The sequence below is a fragment of the Branchiostoma lanceolatum genome, chromosome 7 (assembly GCF_035083965.1).
Source record: "Branchiostoma lanceolatum isolate klBraLanc5 chromosome 7, klBraLanc5.hap2, whole genome shotgun sequence".
Lineage (NCBI taxonomy): Eukaryota > Metazoa > Chordata > Leptocardii > Amphioxiformes > Branchiostomatidae > Branchiostoma > Branchiostoma lanceolatum.
The window spans coordinates 4,373,847-4,386,218 of record NC_089728.1 but is presented as its reverse complement, the minus strand read 5'-3'; the positions used below and the strand labels follow the sequence as shown (position 1 = coordinate 4,386,218).

Genomic DNA, 12,372 nt, shown 5'->3' with positions numbered 1-12,372 from the left:
CATCAATCATCATGTCATAAATCAAATGTCGTATTCAGTGAATTGGATCATATTGAAATACAATGTAAATAGTTGGTGGAGAGAAAAAGATGCCACTTGTCGCAGATAAACAGCATTGTACCAAGGGACTACTTCTGGTAGTGAGAATGGACATTTATAGGGATTAAAGTATTGTGGATGATAATGTAACATGTGCTATGTACTTGTAGATGTGTATATATGTTGTTTCATAAGACACATGCTTACATATTTTTAAAGTTTGATATTGTGTCTGTGTGAATAAAATCAAACAATTGAGAAAAAAGTTTTTGACATGGAGTCAGTTTTATTACCCATGATAGAATATCTTAGAAGAAATTATCACTAGATGCCTTTGAAATAAGTGTACTGATCTGTACTGATAAAGTCACACATATTTCCAAAGCAACGGATACAATTCATTAACAGTTGTGCGCAGTGAGCATAAAACTGCCAAAGGCCTTTGAGTAAAATAGGTGATTTGTTTGCTATTTTGAAGAAAGGCTAGGCTGTCCTTGATATAAAAAATGTCACTTCACTCATTTTATATCTTTTATTTTCCGTCATGTTTACCCAGTATTACCCAGCTCACTGTAAGTGCTTTGCAGTGGGGCCCTGTATCACAAATAAATAACAGAAGTAATACACACACTTTCTCACACATATACAATGAACCGAAATTGGTCTCGGCATAATGGTGGAAAACTGATATTCTACAGATAGCACACTAGTTGCCATCATGGCACAATAACCTTACCTAAGTACAGTACTTGTGGATAAAAAAATTGTTGGCAGAATTTTGATGAACAACTTGAGGTAGAGTGAGGATTTTTAGCTACTGCTTTTGTCAGCACTCTTGCCTGCCATTGCAGCCACCCTGTCTACAACAACCCTGAATTTCTTAAGCACAAGTTGAACATCTTCTGCGGTGATGTGATGATGGGTCACACAGCGAATTGAACGTCCAAGATCAAAAGGAAACATTACAACTCGAATGTTCACATCGAGATCGTCCTTGGGGTCGTAGGTGTTTAGCATGTCGCAGAACTGGCTGGGGGTCACGGCGTGTGACACCAGGTGGTACAAGATGATGTTACTCTGCACGGTGTCAAGGTCAATATGTAACACGGACGGGTCCATGCCGTGGATTCCTGAGAGGGAAATAAAAGACATCAAGAGGATAATATTCCGTACGATAGATGTCAAGCAGACAAGACTTCATATGACAATGAAGATTCAACTTTACAAGACGAGCACTTGGAAGAATTGGGAGTTATCCAAATTTTTTGCTAGACTTCTGGGACATGACGTTAGGGACAAGTGATTGCAGCAATGGGTTGTGAGTGCAAGATAATCTGTGTTAATGTTACCCCTCTTATGCTGTGTTTCCAGCGACTAACACCGACGCAGGATCGACCAGGAATCCAAAGTGCGGGAACAGACGACTTTATTGACAACTTCTTATTCTGATGTTATGCAACTGCCCAGCACGCATGCGTGCGTGCTGGGACCATACCATTCTTACACAGGGGTGTTTCTACATCGCTACATTAATACCCCCGCCGCGACACAGATTACCTGGCACTTACAACCTGGAAGTAGCAATAGATCAGTACATTTTGTGAACAAGGTTTACAGAGACAGACAAAATTTGGGTAAGTCCTGATTCTTCCAAATGTTTTTCTTGTAAAGTTCTTAATTCAGAATGAATGTCATTAACCAACAGATGAACTTGCATGTTAAGACTTTATATATATATAACCCAAAAGCCTGGACCATTGATACTTTTGTTTTGTTTTTGTGGCCTTACCCTCTGCAATGGCCCTGGCATTGTCATGATCCTGATGTAGCCTGGCAGCGCCATCTGTGAGGGCCAGGAGACCAGCTGCAGCTAGAATACCTGCTTGCCGCATTCCACCACCGAGCACCTTACGCAGCCGCACACACCTGCATGATATTTTCATCTCCTGTAACTTCTGCCATGGCTATGTCAAGATTTCAAATTGATTCTCAAAAGTGCTCTGATTATGAAAGTAGCAATAGGAATGTGGAGATACACATGTAGAGTCAGTTTGTAAAGTAACATGGAATCTCATAAGGGCTGAGCCTTTACAGCCTTACCTCGCAATGAAGTCTTTCTTGCCACCTACAACAGAGCCAACTGGGGCCCCCAGGCCCTGAAATGGAGGTCACATAATGCATGTCGTAAGAGGTCAACAAGAGAGTTCTAGTATTACTGAGTTATAGCATAGCTTCAAGTAAGATGATGCCTACAGTCGTTTCATGCTGATCATGAATCATATGTTATCATGGCTCAAGCTAATACAGGTCTCCTACCGGTATGTCCTTTCAATCACATACAACGTACATGTACTTAGTCTAAGTTTTTCATTTGTATCATGGTAGGGGTTTCATAGAGAGCTACATTGATTACATGCCAAGTGCAATCAAAAACTAAGCTTGCTCTTGTATAAATTCAAGAAACTGGACAATACTGTGCAAAATGAGGGTATAAAAATTGCTGTTACCTTGGACAAGCACATACTGACAGAGTCGCAGTACTGCAGGATTTCACTAGGTGGCACATTCAATGACACTGCTGCATTCATCAGTCGAGCTCCATCCATATGGACGAGAAGTTTGTGTTTGTCAGCAAGACTCCGTACCTGAAAGGTACCACACAATAAAAGGTTTTCTTTGTCATTGAAGGCTATACCATGACACGTCATGATGGATGGCCAGGTCCTGTGTTAGAGGAGAGTCACACCTCACTTATCGAAAGGAGTAGGGATCCAGTGTGAGTGGATCAAATAAATCTGTCCAGATATGAACCTGGTGTGTTACACCATGATGCAGTTTACCGTGTAATACAAACAAACTATACTCTCCCTCCCACCTACAATAACAATTAAATTTGCAAATTATAACCATTTGAATTTTCTTGTGTGCATAACTTAGTAATGAACTGATAAAATTGTATATCGTTAAGCATTATATAGTTACACAGCAGATGATTGCTGTCCCCACCTCCTTGAGAAAGCTGAGTGGTAGCACCCGCCCCCCACAGATGTTCTGGGTGTTCTCCACACAGATGAGCCGGGTGATGGGCAGGTGGGGGTCATTTGTCCTGATCTTGGACTCCACCTCCTCAAGGTCAAATGTACCGTCTGGTTTGTTTCTGACCGTCCTGGGGTGGACACTTCCCAACTGGTTTCAAAAACGTTTTATATACAGATTGAAATATTATCAAACAGAAACGCTGAAAGGTAGCAAATTTTGAAAGTGTCAAGTAGTAAAGCAGGAGGAACTAGACTGGCCGTCATTTGCTTTAAGAGCAAATTCAGGATGTTTCGCCCATACTCCTCATGCAAGAAGTGGGCTGTCCCAAAATAACTCCTGGGCAAATCCAAGTTTCTGCATAATTTATGCAAATGAGGTCCTCATGAGCATAAGTTATGTCCAGGTGCTTTCACCTTTCCTACATGTACCTACATGTTCAAGATGACATCCGCAGCTTTTACAGTAAGGGGAATACAACATCATGCATAAATTATGCAAGTGTGGTCCTCATTAGGATATGTCATGGCCAGGCGTGTGCACCTTTCGTAAAGCTACCTACATCTGAAATATGACATCTGCAGCTTGTACGGTAAGGGAAATACAAGTTTCTGCATAAATTATGCAATTGAGGTCCTCATGAGCATAATTTTTGGCCAGGTGCATTCACCTTTCCCAATGGTACCTACATCTTAAGGATGACATCCGCAGCTGTCACGGTAAGGGAAATACAAGTTTATGCATGAATTATGCAAATGAGGTCCTCATTAGCATAATTCATGGCCAGGTGTGATCACCTTTGCTAACGGTACGTACATGTCAAATCTGACATCTGCAGCTTTTCCGGTAAGGGATTTACCAGTTTATGCATAAATCATGCAAATGAGGTCCTCATTACCATAATTTATGGCCAGGTGTGTTCGCCTTTCCTAAAGGTACCTACATCTCAAAGACGACATCCGCAGCTTTTACGCTAAGGGACAGACAACTTCATGCATCGATTATGCATATTAGGTCCTCATTACCATAATTTATGGCCAGGTATGTTCGCCTTTCCTAAAGGTACCTACATCTCAAAGATGACATCCGCAGCATTAACGGTAAGGGACATACAACTTTATGCATACATTATGCGAATTAGGTCCTCATTAGCATAAGTAATTGTCAGGTGTAGTCACCTTTCCTATAGGTACCTACATCTCAAATATAACATCCGTACCATGTAACATAAGGTACATATAACTTCCTGTAATACCATTAGTAGAGGTACCCCCTGACATCTGCTTGGTTTTAAGTCCCAGACAGGGGGGAAGTGTAGGAGGGCTTATGTTACAGTATGACCTAGTTCTTGCTGGCCCCGACAGAAAATAACCAAAAATTGCATCAAAAAATTGCAAAATAAATCATTTTGAACTAGTGTATGCCAAAAAAAAATAATGGGGTCCTTTGGGTAAATATCCAATGCACAACTAAACCAAATTTCAGGTCCTCAGGTTTCAACACCACGGCACTGGAGGCCATCATGTGCGACTTTTGTCTGAAAATGACCAAAAAACCTCCATAAAATCATTTTAAAAACTTATATGAAAAAAATTTTAAAAGGGTCTGGGGGTATACACGTACTCTACCTGCATACCAAATTTCAGCTTATTTGGTCGACGGACGACCGAGAAGAAGTGATTTGAAGATTTGACAGGAGAAGAAGGAGAAGAAGAAGAAGGAGAAGAAGAAGAAGAAACGTGACAAAAACAATATGTTTCGTTGGCGAAACATAATTGAAAAGAAGGTCATACTTTGAATAGTTGTATTGAAATTTCTATTTTAAGGTACTAGACTCAATCATTTATTTAACTTAAAGGACAATCGATTTATCAAGGACATTAAAAAAGGTTGGTCTTTACCTGTGCAGATCCACCCTGTTCGTATATCAAAATGTGAGCACAGTCACCTAGCAGCATCTCAGAGCCACGCTCCCAGCAGTGGGCCATGACTGAGGAACAACACAAGTGCAAGAGTTCTCTAAAGCACATTTTACTTATCTTTTTTCCATTTTCGCGATGTCGCGAAAATGGATATTGAGACGGGATCATATGATGGGTGCGTAAACCAACCGACCGACCATGGTACGATCTTGATTAACCCTGCAGCCATGTACTACGTAATAAAATCGTAAGGTGTCGCTTTTGATAGAGTTGTGATACAGTATCCCATCGAAAGTTACATGCGATCCATGGATCTTGGAAGGTAGTACATTACATCCATGTTTTTATACATGGCCATATTACATCTATACCACAAAACTGAACAAGAAGAAACTAGTTTTGTCAAGAAAATGACAAAAAAATTTACCATGCATAGAGGTTTTACCATTATATACCTTTAAAGTAGTGTACCAGAATGGCTTGTACCATTACCTCGTCGTGGAAGGTCATGACGTGTGGACTCGAAGGTCCTCGGTTCGAATCCGTCAGGGGAAGGTTTTTTTTTCTCTTTTTTTTTTTCTTTTCAAAATTCCGTCTGATGTATACAACGTCTTTATATTATGATCTTAGATCCAAACCATGCCACAATTTTTTTTATTGTTCATTATAACGGAAAACACCATTCAACGGATGCTTCTACGTATGGTTGATTGGTTGGTTGGTTGGTTGCTGGGTAAATGTACAACCATAATTTGGACCCGTGCCATGTCATTTATACCTCATGTATGTCATTTCTGCCTTCATTTTCCAAAGGTGTACTATACGTTATGATAAGAATTAAGGGCTAGGGTGATTGAGATTAAGGGTTATAATGACAGATTAAGGGAAAGGGCAACGGATTAGGGGCTGTGGTGACGGATTAATGGATATGCTGACGGATCAAGTGCAAGGCTGACGGATTAAGAGCTATGTTGACAGATTAAGGGTTATATTGACGGATTAAGGGCTAGGGTGACGGATTAAGAATATCACATCCCGTTATGATATACTCCTCAACTAACCATGTGTACATAATCATGTTCATTGAGCGAAAATGGCAGCTTTTTGCAAAAGCACTTGTTTCATATCTTATAAAGATATACTTATGTATAAAGTTGTGAACACAGATATGATATACAAATGTACAGAACATAGACAAATTATGAAAATACTGTACTTTTTTGTCAAAGTTCTGAAAGTCTGGTTTTGGAATGTATACCAGTTCTCTCTCTTTTCTGTGGGACTGATCGGTATCGTGTTGTTATTATTCACCTTGTAGTGCCTAGTGGCCTGAGCAGGTTTCCCTGCATGCTGTTTCTATAGAATTTCTACAGGGAGGGTTGCTTGCCCTTCCCCTTTAACATGCTCTATTAAAGCACCTCCTCAAATACGGGACCCCCATTTTACGTCCCTTCTAAAAGACGGGTGCAACCCCAACCGAAATGTCGGTCATCCAGGATTGAAACAGGGTCTCCCAGTTACCAACTTATTGAAACCAGGAGCTCAACTGTGAGGATGTTACCAGTTGAGCTGCAGGGACATCCCTTAGTAAGTGTTACCATGCTATTGTGTATATACTGTAAGTAGCAGAGAATTAACTCACCAGAGCATAAGTTCCCCATGGTTCCAGTGGGGAAAAAAAGGGCTGCCTCCATTCCGAAGAGTTCTGCAGCCTTTTCTTGAAGAGCTGGTTGTGGGATAAAAATGTAAAAGGGTGTACTCAATAAAGTAGTTTTAATAGACCAAGTTGTCTAAATCAGAACCACCATTATTCCAAAACTATCAAACTTCTCAAGTTAATCAATGCAACTGCTGTTGTCTATTATTAAAGTCTTTTCAGGTACCAAAAGTTGTACTAGTTGTACTAAAATGGAATACTTTTATATAGCCTGACTGTAGAGTTACAAACAACTCACCATTTACAGTAGGGTCCTCCCCATAGACGTCATCTCCGACCTCAGCATTGGCCATCGCCTGGCGCATGGCCGGGGTAGGTTTGGTGATGGTGTCGCTGCGCATGTCGATAACATGGACAGTGCCATCGTCCTGACTGTTCGACCCACCTCCTTGGTACATAGACATAGTTCTGCAGAGCTGCACTGGTAATGACCTGGTACTTTTACACAAAGGTAGAGGGATTCTTCCTCTGTCTATAAATGAAATCAAATGTGCTTTCCTGGTGAAAAGTGTCTTGTGCAAAGTAGAAGTCAGTATTCTACTGCAGGAGGTCGAAAAAAACATTGTCCTTTGGAGAAGCCAGGCAGGTGTCAGCACTACTGTTAGTAATCTTTATGTTACATGTCTCTACACATACACTACCCTGCCACAGGGAAATGGTTTCTGAAAGACAAAATTTGAGATGAACTTAGTCATGGAATCGAGCATATTCGCATAGAGCAGACTGAGACATTAGTTAAGTTGGGAGTGAGTTAGATTATCAATAAGAGATTAGATTCTTGATTAATATCTAAATTAGCAGATCAAATTACTAATCAACATGCTTTTTGACTACCACTGCGTCATAGTTTACAGGTCAACATGATCACTCTTATTGAAGTGTTGATAAAAGGCTCCGCTCCTGAGGTGTCACCAAAAATCAAACTCTTCAACAGGGGGTTTATCAATTTGCAACCTCCTTGGTCTCAATATTTATTAAAGGCGTTGGATGTTTCATGCAGTGTGTTTGTCTCACTCAGGTTTGCTGTTCTTTCATGCTCCACGATTTTACTTGCATATTATAAACGTAACTTACATAACGTTTACGTTACATGTGCATCAAGGACTTCATCATCATCATGTGCATCAAGGACTTCAGGGAACCGAAAATGGCGTATCTATATAATGTCCTTGGTCATGCATAACAAATCAGTGATACAGACCTATCTTGCTGCTAAAAGAGGGGGATGTGAACTTCTAACGGTCGGGAAAAATACAGAAAACTTGAGTTTTTGCAGTTTTTGTGCGCCGCAACACTTCTACGTGTACTTGGTCCGGGTTACTGACCTACAGGTGAACCCAAGAACACATCCAAACGCCAAAAATAGTCTGTATTTATTTGTTATACATTTTGCTTCTAATGAATACAAGTACAATAGATGAAATAGATCTTAATATATTATGTACATTTGTACAGATTTTATCATTGTCTGCCTGAAACATACTAATAGATACACGTAATACTAGTAGGTATTGCCAGCTACGTGTAGATGCTGTCTATTAGCTCCAAAGTTCGTCTGCTGAAGCATAGAGATAAGCATTACACTGGCTGAAGACACTAGCAGAGAAGAGAAGACACGTTTGCTGGTCGTTTTGTAGGTTTTCAGAATATCCTTATGCTCTTCGTCTTCACTATTTTACATGTAGCAGATGCACTCTTTATGATATGTGTTTATCCGTTTCTAAGCAACTGAGCTGTGTTGTGAAGTGAGCCGCAATATGGAGCGGGAGTGGGGAGGGGGGCGTGGCAATTATTTGAGAAAATTTGATAAAGTGTGTGGTAGGCCTATCATTTTGTCACTCAATATGTTAAGGTAAGAAAGAAGGTCTGAAGAACTGGAAGAATCTATCTTTTAGATTGTGCTGGTGGATGAAACGTATACTTAAATAATAATGTACAAATCTATCATTTGTATGAGCAAAAATTGCCAGTAACATTCCAGAAAATGCTTTTAGTCATATTTTGTTGTACTATCTTTTGCCCATGCAGTTTACTACAAAGCTTGTCGTGAAAAAACAAACAAACATGACTGCATCAGCCGTTATCAGGAAGGTAGCCGCCATTGTCTTTCTCATCACAGTCCTCTCTACACAACAAGCATACAGCAAACACACCAATGTAGTCCTTGTTGGAGCCACAGGTGATCTGGCTAAGAAATATCTGTGGCAAGGCTTCTTTGACTTGTACCAGACAGAAATTGCAAAGGGGAACAGTTTTTCCTTCTACGGAGGCGGAAGGAATAACGCAGAGGCAGGTGGTCCACTTTTACGAGAGATCGTAACACAGAATAGGAAATGTTCCACCGAAATTGATAGCTGTATCCAACAGAGGGAAAAGTTCGTTGAAATTGTGGAATACCACAGATTGAAGTCGGAAGATGACTATGTAGAGCTGTGCAAAACCATTGAGGAAAACCTCAAGCAATCGGAGCTAGACGAATGCGGACGACTCTTCTACCTCTCCGTACCTCCGTTTGCTTATCCAGGTGTTTCTGCCAACATACACAAGTTCTGCAGGCCCAAGGGGCCTGATGCTTGGCTACGAGTCGTGGTGGAGAAACCGTTCGGACACGACCTACCGTCTGCGGAAGAACTGGTGGAGAGTTTGTCAGAGTTCTTCTCAGAGGAAGAGCTGTACCGCGTGGATCACTACCTCGGGAAGCAGGCGGTGGAGGAGATCTTACCGTTCCGGCGCGGGAACTGGGACCTGGAGGCCATGTGGAATGCGGAGCACATAGAGAGGGTAGAGGTGGTCATGAAGGAGACCATCGACGTGAAAGGTGAGGGGTATAAACAATCTAGGAAAAAAGGACTATGGTGCTGTAGATTAGTTTACTTTCGCGGTAGTTTTATTTCGCGGTAGCAGGAGAGGTTTTCGCGATGTTATAACTTACCGGTTGAAATAAATCTGTAGTGCAGTTATATTTAGTAATACAGAGAAGACATATTTGTGGTGTCATAGATTTTTGCTAAAGGGGTTGCGGTAAAAATAAGACCACCGCAAAAGTTTTACAGAAAATTTAAAGTAACAGGTCATAGAAACAGAGACGAACAAAGATGATTGTGAATATCTTGCCAACATTTTTCAACAAGTTTTTCAGCATAAACACAAAGATATTGTGTGAAAGTTGTGATAGCAAGGAGAGTTTGACTTCAATAGAATACAGCACAAATTCATGTAATGCCCATAAGATTTCAATAATAGCATTCCTTCAAATTCCTTCCCAGGTCGATTGAGCTTCTTTGACAGCTATGGCATCATCAGGGATGTTCTACAGAACCACCTGACTGAGATCCTGACTCTAGTTGCCATGGATACGCCACAGAGAGGTGACCGCAGTGACTTCCAGCAAAAGAAACTGGACCTTTACAGCCAAATCCAACCTTTTAGTTCAGAGGGCTCTCTGATTGGTCAGTATGAAGAATACAACAGCCAATGGCAAGAAGAGTTGAAAAAGGAAGACAAGGACAGCAGCCAATCAGCAACTTTTGCTGCAGTTGTCTTTACCATAAACAGTGACAGGTGGAAGAATGTGCCATTTGTAGTAATGGCCGGTAAAAAGCTAGATGAGAGAGTTGGATATGTAAGAGTTGTTTTCAGGAAGCTGTTGGCAGATGAAAACTGTATAGAGAGGGCTTGTCCTCATAATCAGGTGATTTTCCATATCGGACATGGCAAACTTAAAGTTCCTGCTGTGCTAGTTTCAAAGGGCCTTCCCAAACCAGTCGTGCCAATTGGGTGGGTTGAACATGAACCACCTGCAGACATGGAGATTTTCGATCTCCCAGCAAGTGCCTATCACGTATACACTCCCAAAGTTGTCAGGGACGCTTACAGTTCCCTTATTGAGTCCGTGTACCGTGGCCAGAGTGACCGTTTTGTCAGCTCCCCAAACTTGCTTGCATCTTGGAGAATCTGGACTCCTCTCCTTAAAGAACTTGAAGGAAAGGAACCAAGGAAGTACCCTGGCGGAAAGGAAGACTCAACGCTGCAGTATGTCTTAGTCGATGACAAGTTATATTTCCTGTCAGATCTGATAGTTGACAGAGATGATGCCTTTGCATTCTCAGCATCCTCTTCCCCTGGCACATTGAACCTGGCTACTCTGCCATCTGTGTTTAGGGGTCAAAAGTTAGTGTTAGGGGAAAGCGACAAGGTCATTTCTCAACTGGCCAACGACATCAAAGACATAGCCTTACAAACTCTCCAAACAAAGGAACTTTTCCACATCGCGTTCTCGGGTGGCAAGAGTCCCCTGAAGCTGCTGAACTATTTCGTCCTGGAGTCCGAGAGGATGGGGTTTCCATGGAAACAGACCCTTATCTGGTTTGTGGACGAGCGATGCGTCCCCCACAACGACGAAAGGTCCAACTTCTACTTTGTGGAAAAGAATCTTCTCCGCTACCTGAACATCCCAATGTACAATGTCAATCCTATGCCGGTGGGGGGAGCTTATGAAGAGTGCGACGTAAACGGGGCCGACCGACATCACAGCAAAGTCTCCAACATCCTAGACGGTGCCTTTGACTACGTCTTACTGGGTGTGGGGTCTGACGGACACACGGCTTCGCTTTTTCCGGGATCCCCTGCACTGCACGAGCAGGAAAAATATGTCGCAATCACCGACGCGACGGGAGACGCAGAGGTGAAGCAGAGGATGACCATAACATTTGCATCCATCAACAAGTCCCAGAATGTTGGCGTTCTTGTCCTCGGGAAGGGGAAGCACGGCATTGTTAAAAAGCTCCAGGATGGAGGGGTTGACTTGGAAAAGTTGCCCATAACAGGAGTTCAGCCAAAGCAGGACAGCATGACTTGGTACATAGACCACCAAGCCCTGTTTGGGCAGGAGTAGTTTACTTTGGTTTTCTGTCTTGTAGGATCAATTCTCCTACTCACCGGCGGCCTCCTCAAGGTATATTGAATGTATAGGCTGTGGCTCTGTATAGGAGGATGGTAAGATCCTACTGTGTGAAGTGCCATTAATCATGGTAATGCTTCTGTTCTGTTAGAGTTTTCATCTGTAAAACATGCAAATTGTTCAAAAGTATGATGAAAGTATACTCTATGTCAACTATGCAATTTGGCACAGACTAAGTGCAAGTCTGTGTTCTATGACATTTTTCTTTAAGGAATGGAATCACAACACTGTACAATGCAAACTAGAAACGATTTCAAAATCATGGATCACTGTTTGATGTTCAAACTTTTATATTTAGTCTAGCTTTTTATAACATCAATTGCTATGCTGCTATTTCTCTGTATATAAGGCAAACAGGAACTAGTTTTCCCCCAAATCACAGCCAGCCTCGATTGAGAGTGATTGTTATATATGGTATAGTAGTAGTATAGAATAAAATCATCTAGGTCACAGCAAGTCAATTTTATATGGATGACATTCAGAAAAGAAAATACATGTAGCAGTTAAACCAAGGATACATGTAGCATGGTAATTAGGTGTTCGCCAAATGAGCGAGTGGCTGTATCTCTATGAAGTATTTGCATTTTTATGTTTTATTTTGCATTTCTATGTTTTGACAGAGGTGGCTATGGGAAGAGTCTATTCTACGACTGGCCCAGATGTATTAAAAAGAAAAGAATTTATAGTGCTGTGTTTGC

The 12,372-nt window shown here is 41.4% G+C and overlaps 2 protein-coding genes across 3 annotated transcripts; one reads left to right on the top strand and one right to left on the bottom strand.

The window, feature by feature from the left end:
• Positions 1-305: 305 nt before the first annotated feature.
• On the bottom strand, positions 306-8,025 carry LOC136438653 (uncharacterized). Of its 2 annotated transcripts, none has more exons than XM_066433562.1 (9): positions 7,916-8,025; positions 6,953-7,376; positions 6,640-6,723; positions 4,977-5,065; positions 3,046-3,225; positions 2,547-2,684; positions 2,140-2,195; positions 1,829-1,965; positions 306-1,169 (listed from the first exon to the last, which is right to left on the bottom strand). In XM_066433562.1, exons 2-9 carry the CDS (start codon positions 7,275-7,277, stop codon positions 850-852), a joined length of 1,329 nt encoding a protein of 442 aa, XP_066289659.1. In that variant the 5' UTR covers positions 7,278-7,376; positions 7,916-8,025; the 3' UTR covers positions 306-849. The 2 variants fall into 2 exon arrangements, with proteins under 2 accessions (XP_066289659.1, XP_066289660.1); XM_066433563.1 differs by having other exon boundaries at positions 6,953-7,186.
• A 241-nt stretch (positions 8,026-8,266) lies between these two features.
• LOC136438649 (GDH/6PGL endoplasmic bifunctional protein-like) lies at positions 8,267-12,359 on the top strand. The gene is made up of 3 exons (XM_066433553.1): positions 8,267-8,347; positions 8,743-9,532; positions 9,981-12,359. Exons 2-3 carry the CDS (start codon positions 8,779-8,781, stop codon positions 11,606-11,608), a joined length of 2,382 nt encoding a protein of 793 aa, XP_066289650.1. The 5' UTR covers positions 8,267-8,347; positions 8,743-8,778; the 3' UTR covers positions 11,609-12,359.
• The last annotated feature ends 13 nt before the right edge of the window (positions 12,360-12,372 follow it).

Coding starts and splice junctions, on each gene's coding strand:
- LOC136438653 (XM_066433562.1), bottom strand. CDS start 7,277: ATGTTTTTTTCGACCTCCTGCAGTAGAATACTGACTTCTACTTTGCAC. Junction 5,066..6,639: donor CATGGGGAACTTATGCTCTG/GTGAGTTAATTC, acceptor GTTGTTCCTCAG/TCATGGCCCACTGCTGGGAG. Junction 2,196..2,546: donor TCAGTATGTGCTTGTCCAAG/GTAACAGCAATT, acceptor CCTCCATTTCAG/GGCCTGGGGGCCCCAGTTGG.
- LOC136438649 (XM_066433553.1), top strand. CDS start 8,779: ATGACTGCATCAGCCGTTATCAGGAAGGTAGCCGCCATTGTCTTTCTC. Junction 9,533..9,980: donor GGAGACCATCGACGTGAAAG/GTGAGGGGTATA, acceptor ATTCCTTCCCAG/GTCGATTGAGCTTCTTTGAC.